The sequence below is a fragment of the Mchenga conophoros genome, linkage group LG12, assembly GCF_057382185.1.
Source record: "Mchenga conophoros isolate Kocher_MC1m ecotype Shallow Benthic linkage group LG12, M_conophoros_male_GT1.1, whole genome shotgun sequence".
Taxonomy (NCBI): Eukaryota; Metazoa; Chordata; class Actinopteri; order Cichliformes; family Cichlidae; genus Mchenga; species Mchenga conophoros.
Window position 1 is genome coordinate 28,787,001 of NC_140537.1, and position 16,818 is coordinate 28,803,818.

The 16,818-nt window shown below is 36.7% G+C and overlaps 2 protein-coding genes across 5 annotated transcripts; both read right to left on the reverse strand.

Moving 5' to 3' along the window:
- Window positions 1-763: 763 nt before the first annotated feature.
- LOC146562848 (uncharacterized) lies at window positions 764-6,444 on the reverse strand. Its single transcript, XM_085295070.1, has 8 exons — window positions 6,397-6,444; window positions 3,756-3,905; window positions 3,506-3,626; window positions 3,170-3,373; window positions 2,853-2,936; window positions 2,049-2,190; window positions 1,395-1,557; window positions 764-1,270 (listed from the first exon to the last, which is right to left on the reverse strand). The coding sequence occupies exons 2-8, from the start codon at window positions 3,884-3,886 to the stop codon at window positions 1,036-1,038; spliced, it is 1,080 nt and encodes a 359-aa protein (XP_085151196.1). The 5' UTR covers window positions 3,887-3,905; window positions 6,397-6,444; the 3' UTR covers window positions 764-1,035.
- A 3,167-nt stretch (window positions 6,445-9,611) lies between these two features.
- On the reverse strand, window positions 9,612-16,483 carry LOC146562849 (uncharacterized). Of its 4 annotated transcripts, XM_085295075.1 has the most exons (11): window positions 16,353-16,483; window positions 16,098-16,214; window positions 15,274-15,432; window positions 14,117-14,146; window positions 13,879-14,028; window positions 13,645-13,765; window positions 13,344-13,556; window positions 13,171-13,254; window positions 11,417-11,558; window positions 11,055-11,217; window positions 9,612-10,925 (listed from the first exon to the last, which is right to left on the reverse strand). In XM_085295075.1, coding segments are annotated over exons 4-11 (1,149 nt in total). In that variant the 5' UTR covers window positions 14,119-14,146; window positions 15,274-15,432; window positions 16,098-16,214; window positions 16,353-16,483; the 3' UTR covers window positions 9,612-10,651. The 4 variants fall into 4 exon arrangements, with proteins under 4 accessions (XP_085151201.1, XP_085151198.1, XP_085151200.1 ...); XM_085295072.1 differs by lacking the exon at window positions 15,274-15,432; XM_085295074.1 differs by lacking the exon at window positions 15,274-15,432 and having other exon boundaries at window positions 16,103-16,470.
- Window positions 16,484-16,818: the final 335 nt, after the last annotated feature.

Below are 16,818 nucleotides of genomic sequence, written 5' to 3' on the forward strand. Positions count from 1 at the left end.
TTAATATCTAAAGAAAATTGGCTTAATATGGCCAAGTGTTTTCTGTTGACAGTTTTCAGGTGTTTTACTTGTGCTTGTGTGCGTGTTTACAGACAGGAGGAGGTGATCAGTTTTACCTCCTGGTTATATGTCAGGGAATCTGGTGTACTAATATAGTGTGTTTAAATGCCAGTTATTACTTTTTTCCCCATGTATAATAATATTTGGTTGACAGAAGAATCCCAGAGAACACCTGGACTTCCCTTATGGCACAGTATTTGGGAACAGCTACTCTAAATCATTTCTTTGTTTGACTAGCTCACAAGACTCAGCTTAACATAACACTAGGCAGACACACTTAAACATCATAAACTATTGAGGGAAATTATGGCTATTTGGTATTCCAAGCATGAGTCCATAGAAAAAAAAAACTTTGAATGTTGTAAAATGTGCAGTTTAGCACACATCATCTCTGTGTTTTCTTTCCCGGTTTTTACTCAGTGAGATTCAAATGTTTGTAAGGCTGTTAAGCATGAATGTAACAAGTGCTTGTTACTGTCCTTACATGTAAATACACACATAATATACATCTAGCATTCAATCTTTGTAAATAAGATTTAGAACTTTTACATTTTAAGGCAATCAAGTTTGGGTTTTTTAGTCTGCATTGAAGATCTTAAAACATTTATGATGTTTTTGGTTGCAAGTGAAGCAATAATAATAAGTAATGACATGTTAACACAAGATAACATTTGAATGTAATATTTAATTCAATAATAGGTATTTTGTAACTGGATTTGAATATTGTGTGTAGCTTCCTAATAAACCCTACTGTTCTATAATTGATTTGACTTTGTGATTACTTATTTGACAGCACTATAAAGAGCATCTCTCCAAAATAATTAAAGTACTGTTAAAAATATCATATTAGTTTTATAAAATCAGAGCTTCAGAGAATCAAGTCAAACTCATAATTAAATGGTTGATTTTAATTTACAGTACAGTACAATTCAGCACATACTGGAGCTGTGTGAATACTTTTCTAATCACATGCAGTCAGCAGGTACCCAGAAATTTTCTAAACTCTTCTTTGATGTATCTGTAGATTGGACGGTAGAGGCGTCTGTTTAACACCATGAGATCAACAGCAGTCTCAGTGTGGGCGACTCCATGAAGAACATTCAATGACATCTTAACAGAGCGCAAAGTGAGAAGCTCAGAGAATCTTATGGTAGATTCAGCAGGAACCATAATGTCATTGGTCCCATGGAGCAAAGCGAATGGAGGCAATCTGTCAGAATAAAAAGGACTGTAGTAAATAAATGTCTGTAGTGTGTTTGTGTTTCCAATAAAGAATTGATGTATTAGATTTCAGAACTGGTGTTAAACCCATTTTTTTATCCTTTTCCACTTACCTGTTGACTTTGTCCTGGCTGAGCTTCTTTAGTAAGTGTGTTGGTGAGTAGTATGGAAGGTTTTCCACACCATTCATCGCTTTGTGCATGGGGGACACTCGTTCAACTCCTCGTTTCTGTTCATGCTCATAATGGTCCACGATGTTGTAGACGCCGCTCAGACCTGTCCGGTGGATATAAAACAATTAGTCTACCTTATTAAGAATAACAGGAAAGAAAAAGGTCATTTTTTGATTAAGTTGTTAATTTTCATATTTTTTAAAAGTGAAAATATGAAGTACTTATAATAAAATAGTAATATGAGTAAATGTGTCTGTAGCTTAGGAGACAGAACAGGTCATCTGCTAATCAGATAGTTGGTGGTTTGATCCCTGGTTGGCTCAGTCTGCACAAATATCTCTGATGCGTTCATCACAGTGTGAATATTAGATAAAAAAGCACTTAGACATAGAAAAATAATGTTTGTGGGAGTGCTTGAATGAGGCAAGTTACACAAAGTCTTTGAGTGCTCAGGTAGACTATAATACAATCTGGTAATATACAAAGAGTGAGACAAACATCACAATATTGAAATGTGTATATATTGAATCACTGTAGGGGAAGACCATTATGGAAAACAAATACTAATATTAAATGATGAACTTCATTTCTTACCAATAATTCCTCTTATCGAGAGCAAGACTTCCTGCTGCTTGCCTGGCTCTATGGAAAGCTCCTCTCTTGTATCAACAAGAAACAGTGTGGTGAGTGTACACAAATGTGCACCTGCTGAATGCCCAATTAATACAATGTTGTCCTATAAAAAAAAAATACAACACAGAACAGCATGCTGTACGTGATTATACATTTTTACCTACTGAAGATTAAGTTAATGCACAGATACACAATGATTTTATTTTTAAAAAGGCTCTGACGAAGATAAAGTACAAGCATGATTAGTCTGTATACAGGGGCTCAAAACTTAGCACTGCTTTAATTCTAGACCGACACAGCTGAGCAGCAGTGTTTTAGAGTTTTCCCTGGGCAGTGAGGAAGTTGGTAAATATCAGAATATCAGGAGTCCTTGCATGCCTAGCTCTGTGCCTAGCACAGAGGTAACTGGTTCATTATTAATTTTTATAAAGAATCCTTAACCTCCTAAGACCCGAACTCTTCCACGACATGCATTTTTAATTTTTCTTTGATATTTGGGCATATTGGGGCCCAATGAATGTAAAAACAAAGAATTACCAGATTTTTTTTTTTTACCTTATTTTTGTTTTTAAGAAAAATAAGAGCCGCATATGAGGATATTCATTTAAAATCTTGATAGAACAGTAGCAGTATAATGTCCTCGTGAGTGGATATCAGGCGCTTGTAGAGCAAAATTAAGTATTTTGGTCTAAATAACCCAAAATGTGATGTCCACATATGTGGACGCCAGGTCCTAGGAGGTTAAATAATACTAAGCTGTCTTACTTTGTCAAAGTTGAATTTCTCTCCATTCTGGTGGGCCCAAATCAAGCAGTCAGTGATATCTTGGACCATCCCTAAAACATTCCCCTGACAATCACAGTCAACCAAGAGTCAGTTTAGAAACAACTTTATTATTTAAAATGAAAGTTGATCTTTGTCCTGTAAATTTACATTTTTGGTTTACCTAATTTAAATTCAATATGTATTTTATCAACTAACACACATATGCGATAAAATATTATCATTCATAAGTTGTGATTCAAGGATGTTATGACTCATAACATCCTTGTGATTACTGTGTGTTGTTTAAAATCTCTCACCTTTGGATATGTGCAGTAATCAGGACAAATTACAGTTGCTTTCAGTTCTTCAGCCATCCGACTCCCCAGTAAACAGTAAGTGGACCTTTCTCCTGTGCCCCATGCACCTCCGTAGACAAATACTACCGCCGGTGATGGCAGCTTCCTTACATTTGGAGGGTGGTATAAGTCCAGCTTGTTGCCTCTGCGGCCAAACGTGATGCCCTGTCAAGCGTCCACACAAACAAACTGATTATTCACACGTTCTTCAGCACTAACTCAACTGATAACGTCATTGATTGTAAATAATAATCAAGAAAACAGGTAGATTTTCTCAGTGAGTTATCCTTAACCTACCTTTTCATAATACTTTAGATTCCTCTCATCGTTATACCATGACTTCAGCTGAAAGTAAACTTTCCAATACTGCAGGTATTTGAGAAGATCCAGTGTAGTGAGGGTCAGACGATATATTCGCCTGATGAAGAGGCCAAAAGCGTAAATGAAAATTACAAACATACTGCTCAATGAGTGGGCCAATAAAACAAAAACATCAACCAAAACAAAAGACAATAAAGGAACATGTGTAAATTATTTTAAAAGTTACCTTGGATTAAGAGCTTCTATGTACTTCTTATACCCAGGCTTGTCAGGCCAACCATAAATCCACTGACAGGCTAAACAGATGGAGTAGAGCAGGCCCACCAACATGACACCCACAGTCACAGACAGTGACATGTAATATTTTATATCAGACCTTTAAAAGCAACATATATTATGTTAAGATTCATTAAAAGTACACTTAGTTTGTGATCTTCAAGAGGATATACTTAACTTTTGCATTATACTTAGGATCTTACATTCTTTATGGCTTTATCTTTCCTACCTGCAAACATAAAAAATATAAATTATAAGTAACAAAACATAAGTAATAGAAAACAGTATAAATTGTTTTCAGAGAAATGATGGCACAAAGTTACGATTGCAGTTTTCAGAAGTGTGTCATATTAAAGCTCATTTTGTAAAGACTTTTAGTTGTAACTACTTAATTTAATAATGTTTTACTTAAGCCGTAATTATTAACAATATTAGGTCTTTTTCTGTTAACCCAGGCTTTCTGCTTTAGTCTCATTTCACATGCACATAAAAACGAGTTATTTGATGCTTCATTCACCCTCCTTCTGTGCACAAAGGATCAAACTAAGCATCAGAGGCAAAAAGGCTTGAGTGCATGATGAGTGGAGTGGACATTCAAAGAAAAATCCACATAAATGACAGGACCAAAATTTTGACACCAGAAAACTGCATCGTGATGTGATGATGATGATGACATTTTTCACTACATCTTTCACAGGGTTTTAATTAATGTTGTGGCTCATGAAGTGAGCCACAACATTAAAACTGGGCATCAGAATGAAGAAGAAAAGTGATTTAAGTGACTTTGAATGCGGCTTGGTTATTGGTGCCAGAAGGACTGGTCTGAGAAGTTCAAAAACTCCGGGGACTCACTGGGATTTACTGGGATTTTTCCACACAACAATCTCTCGGGTTTCTCTGGAGTTTGCAGAGAATATTTTTCCATCTGTTCGTCCATCCATCCTCTTCTGCTTAGTCAGGGTCAAGTTGTGGGGACAGTAGCCTAAGCAGAGAGCACAAACTTCCCCCTCCCCAGCCACCTTCTTCAGCTTATCCGGAGAAACGCTGAGTTGTTCCCAGGCCAGCCGAGAGATGTGTCTCAACCATGTTCTGGGTATACTATACACCCTTGGAATGCTTCAAGGCAGACTGAAAGTCTTGAGTTTCTCTGGGTGAAAATGTCTACTTGATGTCAGAGGTCAAAGAAGAATGGACAGACTGCTTTGAGTTGATAGGAAGACAACAGTAATTCAAATAGCCACTCATTATAGCCAAGGTATGCAGAAGAGCACAGCAGGTTGAAACTTGAAGCAGATGAGCTACAGCAGCAGCAGACCACATAAGTTAAGAACAGGAAACTGAAGCTACATTTCACATAGGCCCACCGAAATACCCCAAAACAAAATCTGATGCTAAAAGAAGGTTTATTCAGTTACTAAATAGGTCAGTTTGTTGAGTTATGATATTTTTTGAGTAGAAGTCTGTTTAGTTTACCTCTTTTATAGGCCTACATAGTTCTTAAAATAGCTTATTTCTATTATTGTGTATTTTTGAAATAACCTCTTATCTTTTCTGGGATATAATAAAAAAAAAACATAATTTAAAGATTATATCTGTGCTTGGACGTTCTTGGCTGCTTGGTCCATTTGAAGGCAAATTTGAAGGCACTTATTAAAGTTGGCTGATGTGTATATTTGTATTTAATGGCTTAGGACTTTCAGAACATTAGTACATGGCTTTTTACATAATTCACAAACACAAAACCATTTACTTATGAATAGCTTTCATAAAGAATTGGAATAGCTTAGTGATGGTTGTCCTTAAAATTGTACCACAGCACTCTCTAGTGGGGTTTTATAGGACGTACCAGCATTCAGAAAGGCGCTTTCACTCGAGAATAATTTTAAAAATCATAAGAGCACTTAATAACTCTTGATAATAAACTGATAAACGCGATCTGTATATCAAATAGTTCTGGTATGGAATTTAATATAAGTTTTCTGTCACGTATTTTCGCAGTTCTCCTACCGTTGGACGTTTTGTTGCCAAAGTACGTTTGTCTTCTCTGTCACGACCTCGTTGGGCGAATGAGTAGAGGTGGAGGACAAATGCAAACAAAAACTAAATATATATCTCTCTCTATATATATATATAAAAAAGAAGAAGAGCAGTGAAGAGAACCCACCTGCACTTAATAATGTCACTGCGGATGACTGAAGCACATGTCAACGTTCATACTGTGTTGTTTCATGCAGGTCAAGTAAACGAGAACCACAGAAGAAAAACAAACAACTTCAATGCAAAAGTTGAAATTCCATTTCTTGTCCCAGCTTACCCGAAGTGTAAATCAATTCACGACAATTCAAAAGGCTCGCAACACGGCAACAGATTTTAGAAAGGGTAATGTAAGCGAACCTTAAACGCACTTCGACCCATTAGACCTGACATGAGTTTGATTTATGGCGCTTATCTGTGGTCTTCATGCAAGACAACTCGATAGTACAGCACCATAATGTTCGTAGTTCCCCTGTAGGTTTAACAGCCCAATCATATCATATCAGCAGATTATGGAAATGGGAAAAGTGTTACAATTCATATTTACATTTACAGACCTGCCCCACGTTTGTGCCCCGTTTTCACGCAGGGTGTTCCACGTTAACTGGTTTTTGGTGGTTAGATTTATTTACAGATTCCACTCCCCGTGCTCCAGATGTTGCATCCGCAGATTCGTCATTTTCACTGAGCGGTCAGCTCTGTCTGTCTGCCAGTGCGTCATTCAGTTTGACAAGATTAAAGACTTAGGCATTAAATAAAAATAAAAAAGGTCCCCATCTCCTGCCCAAATGGATCAATATTATCTTCAGACAACAATTAAATTATTTTAATATAAAAAACAAAAGGCATTATAGTTTTTGCATGTTCCTACCATTATTTTAATCTTATTTTGACTTTTTGTTTCTTTACTTAGTTTTAGTCTTTATTACTTATTATTTTATTTCTAACAAATACCAGAGGCAAGATAAATGAGCATAGATATTACAGTTTAAGCAGAATTTTAGAAAGCAGTTGGCTCACAGGCGTTTAGACACCCAAAGCCTCACTTGAAATATCAATAAAACCCTAATCTTGCAGTTTGTGAAAACAAATTTTTCCAAATGAACAAATATCAAAACTGAGGATACGCCATCTTTATTTTAATTTACTTTATTTTAGTTAGTTTCTTAAGTTCTCAAAATGATTTCAGTTATATTTTTTCCGAAGGTCTATTTTTTAATTTTTTACTTTAGGTCACTAAAATGTTGTTGTTTTTTCACATCACACATCATAACATTGAAATGTATTCATTTCCAGTGCTGTTTGGGGTGTGAGAACAGCCACTTTTAAATGGTTGGTTCCTCCCTAAAAGGCTGTTGGAAATTCATTAAGGGTGTTTCATTTCAAATTTTAATGTATTTTCTTCCATCTGCAGCTCCAACCATTCCAAACTGCTGGAGCTGGCTTTGGTTTGGTAATGTTTGGCTAATTTATCCAGTTTTTTATTCATTCATCAACTTTCATTCTTCATTTCTGTGTGAATCAATGCTGATTCACGTAAACGACTGGCAAATGTTTACTATGAAGAGTATATGTATACTTTATAAATAAAATTAAATTGAAATTAAATTGAATGAATATATTTGACAATTAGAAAAAAAAAAATCTGTGGTCTTTCTTCAAAACTGATACAGCTTTTAATGATCCTAAATGTGTCCTTTGTTTGTTGGACAAAATACTAAATCCCAAAATAAAGTAGTGAGAGCAGAAGTATAATTATCTTGCAGGTGCCATTTAATAACCATACAATAACTCATAATAAAGATCAGAGGTATTTGTGGTAACTTTCCTACATTAATCGGCCACTGTCCATAAGTAATTTATCAGTACATAAAATATGAGCACTGGCAGTGTATGGCCACTAGAGGGGGGTAGAATTATGTCACTTGCAACAAAAAATTTTCAGTCAAATCTGTTCAGAGACTGAAGCTAGAAGACGATAGTGAGTTAAGATGGAAAGATAAAAGGAAGTATCATCATTAGTGGTTTAAAGCTTTAAGGACTACACAAATCAGGGATATTCTAGCCAAAGTACCGGGCAAAACACTGAACCCTGCCTTACTCTCTGATCCGTTAGAGAGGAAGTAATTAGACGTGGGGGGGAGTACTTGTATAAAAGTGCTTTGTCAGAAATGTTCGGTGCTAATGTAATATGTTTGTAGTAAATTATCCCTACAAATGCAACTATTTATTACACCTCTGTGTTGTATTAATGTCCATCTAGCATCAGAGACATTCTCTATAAATTAAGGGGTTTTGCTGGCCCTGACCATGGAAAACCTTCGCTTCAGCACTGCCAATTCAAGGAAAGCAGAGCTACTGTCCAACCTGAGGGTTATTGTTATAGTTGGCCACACAGAGCGGAGCCTCAAGCCTTGAGTTGGTGTGTGGTTCTTCCTCCGTCTGCCACAATGTGGGGAGTCCCAGGTGCTTTTTGTAAAGCTGCAGTGGAAATGAAGCCACTTAGTGAATGAGAGCCATTCAGCTGCACTGAGCGCACAGTCAGCCCATTCTGAATGCTGTGGTAACTATTCACAGCATTTGTCACTTACAGTTTAACACTATCATCAATTGAATTATGTCATGTAGAGTGATATAAACATATTAACACCTGACATTCATTCCTGATTCTGTGTGGGTGTAAGCTGAATACATTAGCTTTTGTTTTGTCATTAAGTCCATTAAAATTATTGGTCTTTTATTATTAGTAGAATGACATACCAGGTAGCCAAATACAGGAACCCGGGGGGATCTATTTGAACTAAAATAGGATTTACAATTATTATTCTGGAAAATGCTCATGATAGTAGAACTATATATAGTCCATTACCACAACTGCTTTAGAATTCAGGCCCCTCTTCTATGGAACCACCTTCCAGTTTGGATTCAGGAGACAGACACTCTAGAGACTCTACTTTTAAGATTAGGCTTAAAACGTTCCTTTTTGCTAAAGCATATAGTTAGAGCTGGATCAGGTGACCCTGAATCCTCCCTTAGTTATGCTGCAATAGGTGTAGATTGGTGGGGGATTTCCACGCTGCATCAAGTAGTTCCTTTTCAGTCACCTTTCTCACTCAACATTAATAGACCTCTCTGCATTAAGTCACACTTGTTGTTAATTTCTGGCTCTTGTCCACAGCATGTCGCAGCAGATGGCCCCTCCTCGCTGAGCCTGGTTCTGCTGGAGGTTTCTTCCTGTTGAAAGGGAGTTTTTCCTTCCCACTGTCGCCAAAGTGCTTGCTCATAGGGGGTCATTTGATTGTTGGGTTTTTCTCTGTATCTATTATTGTAGGGTCTACCTTACCTTACAATGCACCTTGAGGCAAGAAATTTCATATGTTACAGTTTTATTCATATCTACCAGGAATATACTATGTAACCTGGAAAGTTTTTTTTTTTTTCAGATTACACTTCAGATGAAGCCATCTTTGTGAGCTACGCTCTACTAGCCCAAAACTTACCTCCATTCACACAATCTGAAAACAGTCTTGCTGCCTCTGGTGGTTCAGATCCAGCAATTATTATTATTATTATTTTGAAGAAGGCAAAGTCTTTCTCAAAAGGTGCTTTTTGTTTTTTAATTGCCCTTTTAGCTTGCTTGGCACAGTACTGGCATTACTTAACTCCCTCCAACAAGGGATTAATCAAGCCAGCTCCTGAGGTCATCTGATATTCCCAAACCAGCTGAAACTATAGGACATTGATATTTGGCAGGAGTTTCTCACAACAGCTTTTATTTCTTTAGGTGTTTTTTCGTGTAGTTTTTTTGCAAATACAAGAACGTGATCAGTTTATCTCGTCAAAGGCCAGACAGTGAATATGATGTGTAGAGATTTCATACCTCAGGTGAATCAAGTCCCACACCTCCACCCCACCCACCCACCAATCTGAGCTATGGTCTGATTCATGATCTGAGTGGCCTCATCCCTCAGGTCACTCACACACAGACTCCATACACCAACCAACTCCTTCCCCTTGTTTTGTACATATTCCTCTTGTTGGTTATTTATTCCCCTTGTCTTACTATTTTGATTTCCTGCACAGTTGATACAGACCAAAGTTTTATTCTATTCTACTTGCAGTACAAACATTTGACACACATTTTTTGTAAATAATGCTCAAAATTCAAACATTTTAAAGCAATTAAGTTTTACAGAACATGGTTACTATTGTTCTGCAGTGAAAATCTGATGGTATTTATGTACTGTTTCAAAGTTATACTGGCTCAAAAATTGCTAATCATTCAAGACTTCCCAAAATATTTTGCTCTCTGTAAATACATGTATATCAAAAAGAGTGACGGGTTAGATTTTAACACTATCACAAGATGTAACAACATTGAATTTTGGAATATTAGGCATAATAATTTCAAGTAGGTGTAAAAATGATGACTGTACTTCATTTGTCAATAAAACTTGGGTTATTAATGTGCTGTTACAATATATTATACACGTACTTTTAGAGTATCAAATAAAACACTTGAAAATTCTCAAATTTGATAATTAAACAACAGCTACAGATTTGTTAACTGTATTCAACTTTTAATACTGTGTATCAGTGCAATTCTTACTAGCGCACATTTCTCCACAACTTATTTTACTTTGTGATTATTTATTTGAAAGCATCGTAGAGAACAACTCTCCCACACAATCACAGTATTGTTAAAATATAATGACAGTGTTATTAACTCAGAAAGTGTTAAACCAAACTCAAAGTTAAATGGTTCATTTGAGGTATAAGAACAAGTATCTAAAACGTAAATGTATGGATCATTCAGTATGTATTACAGATTTTTGAATGTTTTTCTAATGATGTGCAAGTACCCAGAAGTTTTCTGAACTCTTCGTTGATGTATCCGTAGATTGGATGGTAGAGGCGTCTGTTTGACACCATGAGGTCAACGGGGATATCAGTGTGGCTCGCTCTGGGAAGCAGATTCAATGACAACTTAACAGAGCGCGAAGTGAGAAGCTCAGAGAATCTCATGGTAGATTCAGCAGGAACGACAATGTCATTGGTCCCATGGAGCAAGGCGAATGGAGGCAATCTGTCAGAATAAAAAGGACTGTAGTAAATAAATGTCTGTAGTGTGTTTGCATTTCAAATAAATAACTGATGCACTAGATTTTAGAATTATAATTGGTTTTAAACCCATTTTTTATCCTTTTCTCTTCACCTGCTGACTTTGTCCTGGCTGAGCTTCTTCAGTAAGTGTGTTGGTGAGTAGAATGGAAGGTTTTCCACACCAGTCATTGCTCTGTGCATGTCAGAGAGGTATTCGATTCCTCGTTTCTGTTCATGTTCATAATGTTCCACAGTGTTGTAGACGCCACTCAGACCTGTCCAGAATATAAAACAGTTAACCTAACTTATAAAGTATAAATAAAGGAAGAGGAACCACAGATTAGCTAAAAATGCTCAAAATGTGTTTTACAATCTCCATCAATAATTTAGCTATGTATGTGGCAAATATTACATCATGAAAGTTTAGTATAAAATTAAAAAACATTTCTTTAGATGATGAACTTCATTTCTTACCAATAATTCCTCTTATTAACAGGAAGACTTCCTGCTGCTTGTCTGGCTCTATGGAAAGCTCCTCTCTTGTATCAACAAGAAACAGTGTGGTGAGTGTACACAAATGTGCACCTGCTGAATGCCCAATTAATACAATGTTATCCTATAAAAAACAGAACAGCATGCTGTATGTGATTAGATATATGTATTTTTTAACGTTTATAACAAACAATTTGTGAATGAGTATAAAAGCATTCATATATGCACTTAGTCCCAGGACATCCTAGGTCGCGCTGCGATTTATTTTGTAATCGTATCATCAGATCTGTGGCAGCATGCCGTATAGGTGAGGAGGGAAACTGAGCTATTAGCTGATCACCTGGTGATGACTAGGATCAGGTGATGCAGGAGCATGCTGCACACGCTTTGTGTAGTGAAGGTACGTTGGGGGCAACTTCAGAACTTCGACAACATTCTGAGAGATGCTAAGGACACTGAGTCCAAGTGAACCACGCTCTGCAAAACCATTGCTGAAGCTGCTGTAAAGGGTTTCAGCTGTAAGGTGGCTGATACCTGTCACAGGAATAACCCTTAATCCAGTCAAGCTGAAGAAGCAGTCCGAAGCTTGGTTGACTTGTGGGACCTCCTCAATCCCACTGACTGCTTCGGTGCTGAAAGCAGAGTTTGGGAATGAAGAGGAGGACTCAGACATTAATGAGGGCAAGGTCACTGATGTAGTTAAAAAAAACTCATTGGTGGTAGAGATTCACCCACGATTCCCTAAGGCTTTGCAGGTTATGCAATTGTCTTGCTGGATCACACCCGTCAGGCTTCTTGGAAGGACTGTCCCAGGGTATTAGAGAGGAGAGCCAGTTAGGTGGACCTTGGTTACAGGAACAATATGGTTTTGATCCTGATTGTGAAGACTAGAAGAGCTCTTTATTCTCTTGAGGACTGAAAGTAATGTGGGAGTTTGCCCAACTAGCCTAGAAGTGTTTTATGAACTTTGAGATTTCACCATGTTCAACCACATTCCTCATGGTGTCTTTCTTGGGTTTGTTTTGGGAGTATGGTGTATCTGGCCCAGGTTATCCAAACCCTTTACAACCATATCGAGAGTTTGGTTTGGTTTGCTGGCAATAAATCATTACCAGTAGGTATTGGACACAGCCAAGGGGTGGACGGTGTCAGATTAATTTGGTTCTGTTAACTTTATCAAACCACAGTCTCCAGCTTGTACTGGGGCCGTTTGCATGGAGAGAAAGGTCTGAGTGTCCCTCCTGAGATTTTGCTGAATCCTCCTTACACGGCTCAGTTTCTAGGGTCGGGAAATCATTCAAACTACTTCTGTATGATGATGTGGTTTTTAATCAACATGTGGAAACGACACCAAAAAGAAGATTTTTACTGCTCAGAGGGTTAAACAAGACCTAAAAATCTGTTTCCAGTTTATGTTGAATAAATAATGATAAATAAGTTACATTACTTCACTTCAACCACCAGTCACAATCCAAAACAGTGTCAAAAATTAAAAAATAGGAAAAGACATGATGCAGAAGCTGTCAGAATTATTCTACAAAATAAATAAAACATTTACTTAATCTGTAAAAACGCATGTATATGAATATGTAACATTTGTAAAAGTCAGTATTTTGGGTCATGGTAGCTATTGTTATTGATTAATTATATTTCAGGAGGTTTGTTTGATTGTACAGATATAGGCAGCTTATTATTCATGTTCCAAAGAATACTTAAATAATACTAAGCTGTCTTACTTTGTCAAAGTTGAATTTCTCTCCATTCTCGTGGACCCAAATCAAGCAGTCAGCGATATCTTGGACCATCCCTAAAACATTCCCCTGTTGATGAGAGTCAGCCAAGAGTAGTTTAGAAGTTTAATATTTGAATAACCCCCCCCGCTTTTACTGTGTTGTTCAGAAGCTCTCACCTTTGGATATGTGCAGTAATCAGGACAAATTACAGTTGCTTTCAGTTCTTCAGCCATCTGCCTGCTCAGTAAACAGTAAGTGGACCTTTCTCCTGAACTCCAAGCACCTCCATAGATAAATATTACAACTGGTGATGGCATATCTTCTAACTTGTCTACATTTGGAGGGTGGTACAAGTCCAGCTTGTTGCCTCTGCGACCAAATGTGATGCCCTATTAAGTGTCCACACAAACAAACTGATTACTGACAAATTTTTCAACAAAACAGGTAGATTTTCTCAGCAAGTTATCCTTAAAATACCTTTTCGTAATACTTAAGGTTCCTCTCATCGTTATACCATGACTTCAGTTGAAAGTAAAGTCTGGCATACCGCAGGTATTTGAGAAGATCCAGCGTAACAAAGCTGAGACGATATATTCGCCTGATTAAGAACACAAACACATAAACAAACCTTAAAAACAGACTCTGCTCAATGAGTGGAACAAAAATGCAAAATAAAAACAGAGAACACATCTAAAGTATTTTAAAAGTTACCTTGGATTAAGAGCTTCTATGTACTTCTTATACCCAGGCTTGTCAGGCCAACCATAAATCCACTGGGAGGCTAAACAGATTGTGTACGACAGGCCCACCAACATGACACCCACAGTCACAGACAGTGACATGTAGTATTTTAGATCAGACCTTCAACATGAACATATATCAGGTTAGAATTCATTAAAAGTAATGTCAGATAGTGTTCTTCAAGAGGATATACTGGACAGACTCTTACATTATTTTAGTCTCAGTCTGTCTGTCTTACCTGCAAGCATAGAAAGATTATAAGTAACATAATATAAGCAACAGGAAACAGCATAAATTGTTTTCAGTTACACAACAGGACAAAGATATGATTATGTCGTTTTCAGAAGCATTTCATATAAAGGCTCATTTTGTAAAGCCCTTTCAGTTGTAACCACTGGCCTAATTTAATTAATGCTTAATACTGTTTTAGAACTTGTATAAGTGAGTAATAATTGACAATGTTAAGTCGGAAGGCTGCCTTCATCCTGCTCCAGCTTTAGAGAAAAAACATGGTGCAGAACATCTGGATAAAACAAGTTTCTCGCTAACATTGCACTTACACCCATCACCCACAAAATCAAAGTCATCTGTGTGTCTCAGAACAAGGTTTAAGTGAGTGATACGTGCCAAAATAACGTCCACATGAGTGCCAGGACCCATATTTTGACAGCAGAAAATCACGTGGTAATGAGACGATTAATGTTCCTCACCTATGTAATAAACTACATTAGAATTTATAAATGCCTTATTGAAAGTCAGTTAGAAACTACGACATTTCTGGACAAGACTGGCCATTTAGAACGATAGCTTATGACTTATACATAGAACATTAGCACATGGTCGTGACTCGTGTAGGTCACTAATAAATACATTAAAAAAAACTTCGACGTCATGCCTGAGTATCAAGAATTTCTACCAAAGCGCCCTCTAATGGCATGTTTATGCAATAGCGCCACCATTCAGAAAGGCGTGTTTAAAATCTTTTTTTAGCCATTTAATAAGTCAGTATATCAAATATATTGAGTGTCACCCACACTGGAACATTAAAATCATATGACCATGTATAAACATTAGATCATAGGTTGAAATGCATTGAGAAATACTTCATTTATCAAATGATTTTTACATATAAACGGCTTAAAAGATTTATTAGACCACCACCCAATCCAAAATTAACAGTGTTGGTAATTATGTTTCTGTAATGGTTTATCCACCAGCATGTGCAAGCTATTTAAGTAAAATTATACTTTAATGTTAAAATGTAATTATCAATGTTATCGATGAATTTACAAATTTGCTGTTTACTATTAAATAGTATTATTTGTTTTTATTATGATTCCAAATTATAGTTATTTACTTACATACCTGAACAGAAGATAAGTGTATTATTATTATTTTTATATAAGTAAAAATATCAGCACTTTGGTTGACCAGATCTCGCCAAACTGGTTGTTGGGCAGACATGGGGTTTGTTGTGTGGGACAAAGTGGGACATGTCAGCTTTGTAGCTTGAAATGTTCATATCTAAATTTAAAATGATAATAATAAAAAACAAACAAATGGAAAAAACAATTTTACAACACTGGCATTTATCATGTATATGCTAAATATATTATAGTTTCAACTCTCTTGATAAAAGATGAAGATAAAAGGATGCTTAATGTCGTATTCTTTTCAATTTCACCATCGTTGCAGCTGCTAATTGTTTTTTGGTTTTCAGTTCATATGTACTGGTGGATTGGCATACCTGTTTTCCTGATTGTCAGATACCTGTTGTATCTGACAATTTTAACTTTTTTGTTACCACCATATTTCCCTCTCTGTGCAAAATTAAAAAATAACTAGCAAAAAAAGAGAAAACCTCTGTTTCTTAGAATATACTGGCTGCTTCAATTTCTATGTGGTTGTTTCCACTGTATTCAAGACAATGTCTTCTTGGTTCTGACTAGAATTACAATAAATACAAAAAAGCCTTTCCTTCTGAGTAAAAAATAGACTTTACAAAGTGCTTGTCCTGCAGATACAGTCAAAATGTGTGACACTGTCTTTAGATGTGAGACGGGCAGGAGGACAAGGAATAAAAAAATGTTGTGCAGACATCTAATCACCCTAGACAGCTAAGCAAAATTGTGCCCCCTTTTTCTTTCTTTCTTAGAGAGCTTTGACGTAAAGTTAGCAGTACCACTTACTCAACTTGAATCGTGAAGATAATGAAGACAACGGTGTGTCTGTGAAGGTTCTCAGTCATCCAGGTCATCGTAGTCAAAGGAGCTTGCAAAGAAAAGCGTCTGGACTTCTTTAAGTTGCTAGAAGACAACAGTTCTGACAACGGTTTCCTACCGTTTGACTCTTTGTAGCAATAGTATGTTGGTCGCTAATAAGCTAGCATATATCTTTATTTAAAAAAGAATAATAATAATAAACGACTATCAAAACAAACATACCAAATAAAAGGGTACTTTCTGTAAAAGGCCGGGCTGTATGTACATCATGTAACTGCAGTGTAGCCGCTTATGAAGCGAGCTTCCAAAGGACCGGTGTTCTGCCCTCTTGTCCTGGGGCTTGTCCTGACAACCAAACACACAAAGATAAATACGGCGAAGTGGAAATAGTCTGCTATTAACTTCCGGTTTTGCGATGATAACCAAAGAGCGTCCGTTGATGTTTGAAAGTACCATTTTATAGTTAATTTGTGACATTGATAACGTTATATGTCAGCAAAATAGAGATAGCAGGTCATTTGTTACTCTAACGTTTTAATTATTTATTTATTTTCTTACACGTGAAGCTTCTTGCATGCATACATTTTTTGACGTACCGATGGCGGACATGGAGGATTTCTATCTCTTCATTGTCAACATCTCTGCAGTGATACTCCGGAAACACATGCTAAAATAGTTTGGTGATAAA